General features: G+C 36.8%; 1 protein-coding gene across 1 annotated transcript in view; it reads right to left on the reverse strand.

Moving 5' to 3' along the window:
• Positions 1-8,609, reverse strand: part of DDX46 (DEAD-box helicase 46) — a 58,525-nt gene that overhangs the window by 28,311 nt on the left and 21,605 nt on the right. The window contains exons 12-15 of the mRNA XM_015563399.1: positions 6,926-7,004; positions 5,132-5,214; positions 1,774-1,938; positions 1,103-1,265 (exon numbers count right to left, since the gene is read on the reverse strand). Coding sequence (XP_015418885.1) covers positions 1,103-1,265; positions 1,774-1,938; positions 5,132-5,214; positions 6,926-7,004 — 490 coding nt within the window. The remainder of the gene's footprint in view (positions 1-1,102; positions 1,266-1,773; positions 1,939-5,131; positions 5,215-6,925; positions 7,005-8,609) is intronic.

An 8,609-nucleotide genomic window follows, 5' to 3' on the forward strand; every position in this document is an offset into this window, starting at 1 on the left:
ATTCACACACACACACACACACACACACACACACACACACACACACCCGACACACACAACCACACACTCCTCTTTTGCTCCCTTGCTGTGCCTGTCTACCTGCCTCTGTAGCTGGGTCTAGGGTGTAATTGACAAGTTCGTTAATGACTCCTCCTCTCCAGGTGTCTGGTTATGTGGCTTGCTCTCTAGCACTTTAGCCAGACAGGATAAAATTCACCTTAACAAGACATGACTTAAGGGGAACAAAGCATGAATGTACTCACGACACCGATAACCCCAATATAAGTGACCACCTGAGAAAAGAGAATTAGGGGACAGAAAACAGAGTACAAATAATATCTAAGAGAGAGAGAGAGAGAAAGGAAAAAGAAAAATGATAGGTGAGAAAAGAAAAAGGAGAATGAATAAATATATAGATATATAGATATATAGATATATATGAATATGGAGAAACCACAGAACCAATAGATAAACCAAACAAATACAAACACCAAACACCCAGTAAAGAGGGTGGGGGCAGACTCTGTAAAGGCTGAGCTGATATACAGGAAACAAGGTTAAGAATGGAATAAATATGGGGAGGACCTCACTTCAGTATAGCAGAGGTAGAAAAGGGATGAGTGGATAAGAAGAGACAGGAAGGGAACAAAATAATATAGTAACAAAAAAATTGATTTAAAAAAATGGTATAAAAATAGAAAATAACAAATAAAAATAAAATTGAATGATGAAAAAATAGTGTGAAAAGAAACAGAAAATAAAGCAACTAACAAAAAAGGAGAACAAAGAAAAAAGCAAAAAAAGAGCAACAAACAAAAAAAGGGAAACAAAGAAAAAAGCAAAAAAAAGAGCTAATAAAATAAAATAAAAATGAAAAATTGAAATGTCATTCCCTTGGCTGGCTTAAGATCCCAGTTTTCTGGAGTGTCTGTCGTATTATTTTATCTTGATAATGGATTAATATTAATGACAGTGCTGTTGTGATTAAACTGAGATAGGTGATATAAAATTTAGTTTTAAATTAAGAGTACAAAGTAAAAATTTCATTCAGAACACAGCACAGTACTTGGCCAAGTACTTAACAGATTTCCTTAAACATTACCTCCATGAAGAGACATGCAAGGATAAGATGCTCTCATCAAATCTTTCAGAAGACCATCGGCATGTTCCTGCTTATCCACAAATATAATGACAGATCCAGATTCCTGATAATGGCCCAAAAGCTCAAGTAACTTCAAGAATTTCTTTTCTTCTTCAATCACAATCTGAAAACACCAAATTGTACCAAAGTAATGGAATAAAAACATAAATACATCTCATAAACAAAAATACTTGTTTTGTGGCAAAGGATAAATGACAACACCTAAATCATTAGGAAGGATTAGAAAAATTTTGATTTGAATTAGTAAACCAGTAAGACCAAAAAAATTGTTAATTTTCAAAGAATAAGAGGCTTGCAAATGTGGACAAATGATCATCTGTTCTCTCTGCCTCTTAACTTCACATCCTATTAACCAAAGAATAAGATAGCTACGTGACATTCCCACCTACCAGTCCACCTCTGGTGGAAGAAACTACAAGAGCATCATAAAACAGTCAGTTCCATGGAAAAGCACATATTCAAGTGTATCTGGTAACATATTAAAAGCCTGCAGTTGATGTTGCTATTTATTTTTAGGAATATTCTAACTACATCACAAACAGTGATCCCAAAAGGATCACACACTGCCTAAGCATCCAGGGGACTGGGGGTTTCATAAGGATTATACCCACCACTTGCTGCTCCACATCCGAGCAAACCACACTCCTGCCTCCAACCTGCACTTCAATGGGCTTACTCAGGATTCTGCGAGCCAAAGCCTCCATAGCTCTGGGGAAAGTAGCTGAAAACATAACTGTCTGTCGGTCAGGACGGACATTATCCACAATACGCATGACCTGAGAAAAGATAAATCAATATGGTAGTCGCTAAAAATCATGATGTAAAAACCAGCTAGAAGGAATTTTTGAGAACATCTAGTCAGTGATTCTAAACTTGTTACCTTAGAATTCTACAACTGATTTTACCCCAAAATTTGTTCCTCTCATAATTTCCTGCTTTCAAGAAATGGCAATTCTAGTCATCCACATGTTTAGGCCAAAAACCTAGGAGCCATCTTTGACTACCCTCTTTCTTTCTCATCACACAACCAATCCATCCACAAATTCAAGAGTCTCAATTTTCAAACTGTATCTAGGATGTAACCATTCTCCATTTAGTATTACTATTTACCTTCATTTATTCAACACATTTTTACTGAGCAACCATTATGTGCCAGGCATTTTCTAAGTGTTTGAATAGGCAATGAAAAGAGGCAAACACTTGTCTTCATATTAGCTTATATTCTAATTAGCTTATATTCTAATAAGGTAGACAGATAAATATATTACATGTCAAATGGTGATAAAAATTACAGAATGAAATAGAACAATGAAAATGAACAAATTGTTGAGTGGATGGGATCCAGGCAACACTTGCCTCAGTGTCTATAGAGCATTGGAGGAATCAAGAAGTCCTAGGATTCTGGTAATGACTAGTATAAGCAAGAAAGAAAAAACAGAAATGGCCCTAGCTGGTTTGGCTCAGCAGATGGACTGTGGACTGACGAGTCCTGGGTTCGATTCCAGTCAAGGGCACATATCTGGGTTGCAGGCTCAATCCCCAGTAGGGGCCGTGCAGGTGGCAGCTGATCAAAGAAAGATTCTCTTGCACCACTGATATTTCTATCTCTATCTCTCTTCCCCTTTCTCTCTGAAATCAATAAAAAAGGTATTTTTTTTAATTTTTAAAAAATAATTTAAGATAAAAAAAGCCCTGGCCAATGTGGTTCATTAGGTTGGAGCATCATCTTGTGTACCAAAGGGTCTCGGGTTCAATTCCCAGTTAGGACACATAACCAGGTTGCCGGTTTGATCCCTGGTCGGGGTATGTACAGGAAGCAACCAATGGATGTTTCTCTCACCTATCAGTGTTTCTCTTGCTCCCTCCTCTACCTTCCTCTCTAAAAATCAATAAACATATCCTTGGGTGAAGATTAAAAGAATTTTTTCCCTGGATGGTGTTTTCAGTGGTTAGAGCACTGGCCCAGACACAGAAGGGTCTCAGGTTCGATTCCCAGTCAAGGGCATGTACCTCGGTTGCAGGTTCATTCCTGGACCTCAGTCAGAGTGCACGAGGCAATCAATCAATGTGTCTCCCCACCCTCCCTTCCCTTCCAGTGTCTCTAAAAATTAATGGGAAAAAATATCACTGGGTGAGGATTAACAAAAAACAAACAAAACAATTTTTTTTTAATTAAAAACACACACACACATGATAGTTTCAAGGTAGGTAGTGGTGAGAGGTTAGAAATTAGGAAGGGTGAAGGTCATGACAAGAATATAAAAAACTTTAGGATCACATTTTCATTCTAATCAAAGAGAATCTGAGAAAGGGACAGTCATAGAAAAGGCACTTGCATTTACAACATAAATCCTAAATTCCTGGCCCAAACCTCAACCACCGCTCATCTGGATTATTTCAACTGTCTCCTAACAGGTCTCCCTGGCTTCACTCCTGCCCAATCTGAATATTCTGCACCCACATGCCAGTGCTTTCAGTTAAAGCAGCGGTTCTCAACCTGTGGGTCGCGACCCCTTTGGCGGTCGAACAACCCTTTCACAGGGGTCGCCTAAGACCATCCTGCATATCAGATATTTACATTACGATTCATAATAGTAGCAACATTACAGTTATGAAGTAGCAACAAAAATAATTTTATGGTTGGGTCACAACATGAGGAACTGTATTTAAAGGGCCAGAAGGTTGAGAACCACTAAGTTAAATACTGGTTGTCCAGAGGTCTTTACTATCCTTCCCTTGCAAAAAAAAAAAAATGCTGTAAAGAATGCTATAAGGTTCTCTACTCCAAGCTAAATTTCCTCACCCTTTTAACTATTTTTCACATGGCTCAAATGTTACCATATCCTGTTTACTCACTTTTGCACACCTCTATATCTCATTTAGAATGTGGTCCGTAATTCTAAACACACTACATACTTATCATATAACAGGCAATACATTTTTGGAGAATACATGAATAATTGAAAAGACTGAATATAATTTTAATCTTATCCCTTCCTAAATCCTGTTTCTATTACTGCAGTTTGTGATTAAAAAAACTTTTTTGGCCCTGGCTGGGCAGGCAGCCTGGTTGGTTAGAGCATTCCATATACGCCGAAGTTATGGGCTTGATCCACCCTCGGCGCACATACAAGAATCAATCAATGAATTAATAAATAAGTGGAACAATAATTTGATGTTTCTCTCATAAATAAATTTTGGCAACTCACGTTGCTCTTCTTGTCCCCCACCCCCTTTTTTTTGTTTTGTTAATTCTTCCCCAAGGATATTTTTCCATTGACTTTTAGAGAGTGGGAGAGAGAGGGAGAAACAGAGAGAGAAACGTCCCTGTGAGAGAGACACATTAATTGGTTGCCTCCTACATGCACCCCAACCAGGTATGTGCCCTTGACTGTAATCAAATCTGTGACCCTTCAGTCCGCAGGCCGACACTCTATTCACTGAGCCGAACTAGCTAGGGCAAACATTACTCTTCTTGTTAAGAAAATTTTATAACATCTTTTAACATGTATTTTTCTAAATTTATAGCACTGAAATTTATATTTGAGCAAATAGCATGTGTCAGGTAAAATCTAAGCTAGGCAAATGTTTTGGGCCTCAGTTTTTACAACCGGAGAATTTAAATATGTGCTATCTAGATCATTAGGTAATTAAAAGCATGAATTAAAGCAATGTATTGGAAGTACATTAAAACTACAAAATATGAAATATGAAAGCTTAAGTTTCTTTTATTAGCATTTCAATTCTAATTTTACCAATTACAGTTTTAGATGGCTAAGTAAAGCCTGCATGAATACCTCCTGAATGAGTTTTATAGAGAATTAAAAACATAAATGCCTATTTCAATTTTATATGTCCCCAACCCACATAGCAGAAATGTATGTGAATATTTTAAAACCTTACAAAAATTACATTCTCATAGTTGTTACATGATTTACAGTTCAAAACACTACGGAATTTAATAATTACCTGTGGTTCAAAACCCATATCGAACATTCTGTCTGCTTCATCTAAAACAACATATGTCACTCTTCGAAGATTTGTGACCCGACCTAAGATAAGGGGGGGTTGAAAAAAGACAAAAAGAAAACTAAAAATCAGTCACAATTCATTTTATGGCTACCAAGAACATTACAAAACTGTAAAGGGAACTAAAATGCCTCACTTAACCAGAGGGGTAAGTTAGTTATCTTTAAACAGTGAAAAGAAATTTTGGTCTACAATGTCTTAACTAATGGCAAATACTTTCTGACAATGGGTATATGAGGCCCTTTATTTGTCAAACTCTTCTCTTGCATACCATCATAGGGCCTGAAGAACCTGTAAAATTCAGAAAACAGCCCTCTCCAAAACACATCATAAAACTAAGACTGAGATGAAGCATCGAGCCACATCAGCCATTATCTGACAGCATCACCTAGGAAAAAACATATTAGAGATTACAGCGTATGTGTGGAAAGCAAATGCCAGTGCTAACTATTTCAGATGCAGAAAACCTCTCTTAATATGACCTTATAACCTACTTCCATCTAGTCAGAAACTTCTAATGGGAATGTCAAAACACTCATGAGAAGCTATGCAACACCATTAGGTAGCTATCACATTACATGAAAACTAAATACCAAACGTATTACATGGATACATTTTTTAATATATACATAAAAAATCCAATTTTATTACATGCTCCCACAGGTTTAAAGAAATGTGACAGGCTTCTTAGATAGTAAAAATTACATACATACAGAGGAAGCCCTTTCTAAACAATTAACACAAGCACTTCTATCAATTGTGGAATCAATCACCTGGCAAACAGTTATTAAATATAAACTGAAAGGATAGATAAGGGAAAAAGGTAAAATTAATCAAGATGAATTTCAGGAGGAGACTTAATGCAGCATTGAGAAAAAACAAGGGATTATTTCAACATCCAACCAAAAACTTTCATATGCTATACAATTTCAATGTCACTTTGTCAACTTCATATAGCATTAGAATTAAATAGACACAGAAATTCAAGCAGAGTGCTATTAGAAACATGCGCTATTTGGGTTTTAATATTCTATTATTTATATACTAACTACTGCAACAAAAACCTTTGAAAGTATTTTCTTCAAAAAAATAGAAATGAGCCCAAATAAATGCTTTCTAATGTTTAAGTATTCCATACCAACATTTGCAGCCCCAAGTAATTTTGTAAGGTTGGGAACAGCATTAGATTACCTACCTTTGATGGTTTAAGTCTCGGAAGCCCAGTTCTATAAATCTTGAAGGGCCTTTCTCCACAGAAGTTAAATAATGTCAACAGTTTAGTAACAGTTTTGACAGGGAATAATTGAACAAAGCACAACATTTGAGCTAAAAACATGCAGTATTTACAAAAGATAAAGTTTCTTAAAGCTGCAATATCTTAATTGATCCAGTATTGTAAGAAAAAACTAGCACCTGTGAAGAAAAAATATCTAAATTTTATAATGAAAAAAGAGATAGACCCTCATCCTTTTAAAGGAAAGTTAGCTAAACGTGGATTAAGAATCCATGTTAAGTGCTAAAAAGACTGGAGTTAGTTTTGAAAAGAAATTTTCATTTAAATTGCAAAAATATTATGAACACTTACAAAATAAGATTGTTACAATACATATTTTAAGATATTACAGCTTTAAGAAGAAATGTAGAAACCCTTTGAGGGTTTCTTGTTTCTGCTGTGATTTAACAAAAATGTATATAATCCAAAAAGGAGAAAAGAGAAAAAAATACCCGACTTACCACTGTTAGCTGCTAACATGTCAATCATTCGACCAGGTGTACAAACAATAATTTCAGCACCTCTTTTCAGTTCAGCAATCTAATAAAGAAAAAATGAACTTTTATAGTCTATGTATAACTATGTGCTTATTTAAAGAGATTTAAGACTACGTCCAAGGTCCTTGACACAGCTCTGTAGTGTAAGAAACAGGTCTGATTAGAAGAATCTAAAGCTTCCTACTTAATATACTGAAATGCTGGAGCACTGCTAATATGTATATAATCCAAAAAGGAGAATTCATGTTTTCTCCATTTGGGATTATATAACTTCAAAGTCAATGAAAATCAGAGATCCATTTACCAATTATAATTTGACACAGTCCCTCAAAACCAAAAGGAACATGAGCTAGCAGTAAATAAAGCAATTACTTACAAGATCAATGTTTTTAAAATGAAAGTCGTTTCCATTAGTGAATCACGAAATCAATACACACAAACAGCATTTTAAAAATAAAATAGAATGAAAAATATCAGAATGTGTTAGACATTATAAAACTTTTGTTTGCCCTGACTGGTTTGGCTCAGTGGATAGAGCGTCAGCCTGCGGACTGAAAGGTCCCAGGTTCAATTCCAGCCAAGGGCATGTACCTTGGTTGCGGGCACATCTCTAATAGGAGGTGTGCAGGAGGCAGCTGATTGATGTTTCTCTCTCATCGACGTTTCTAACTCTCTATCCCTCTCCTTCCCTCTCTGTGAAAAATCAATAAAATGTATTTTACAAAAAACAAAAAAACTTTTGTTTGACTTCTTTATAAATATACTGTGTGTGCATGTACAAGGTTATTCTGTAAATGTATCTTACTATACAATGTGGTAAAAAAAACACACACAAAGATAAACTGAGAAAACTAAAATCAAGTGTTTAAAATAGCATTGGGATAACAGAAGCAAATATTCCCAAAGTATGTTCTAGAACAGCCGTGGGCAAACTACGGCCCATGGGCCGAATCCGGCCCATTTGAAATGAATAAAACTAAAAAAAAAAAGACTGTGCCCTTCTATGTAATGATGTTTAGTTTGAATTTATATTAGTTCACACAAACACTCCATCCATGCTTTTGTTCCGGCCCTCCGGTCCAGTTTAAGAACCCATTGTGGCCCTTGAGTCAAAAAGTTTGCCCACCCCTGTTCTAGAACCTGAGAACACGAGTCTTCAGAAAGGGTTTTGTGGTTAAATAAGTTTTAAAAATGCCATTTAACCCATTCTTCTAGTATCACAATATACACTAGCATATTAAAGACAAAGGAGTCTTGCAGGAAAAAAAACCTGTTTTAACTCTGTACAATCCAACATTTACAAAACTTATTTGATCATAGAACAAACCCAGTTTTTTCCTTCTTTTATTTAAAACTAGAAGCCCGGTGCACAAAAATTTGTGCACTGGTGTGTTGGTGTGTGTGGGGGCGTGTTTCTCAGCCCAACCTGTGCCCTCTCACAGTCTGGGACCCCTCGGGAGATAACCACCTGCTGGCTTAGGCCCACTCCCCTGGTGGCAGATGGCATGCCCGATCCTGCGGTGCCTGCACCATATCCCTGGTCACACACAGCAGGCCTGGATCCCGCGCTGGGATGGGCGGCAGCTGGGGATCTCGCTGCCGCCCACCCCCCAACTCCCCACCCTAGGCCGAACACGGCAGGCCTGGA

Source organism: Myotis davidii, unplaced genomic scaffold, assembly GCF_000327345.1.
Source record: "Myotis davidii unplaced genomic scaffold, ASM32734v1 scaffold471, whole genome shotgun sequence".
Classification (NCBI taxonomy): Eukaryota; Metazoa; Chordata; class Mammalia; order Chiroptera; family Vespertilionidae; genus Myotis; species Myotis davidii.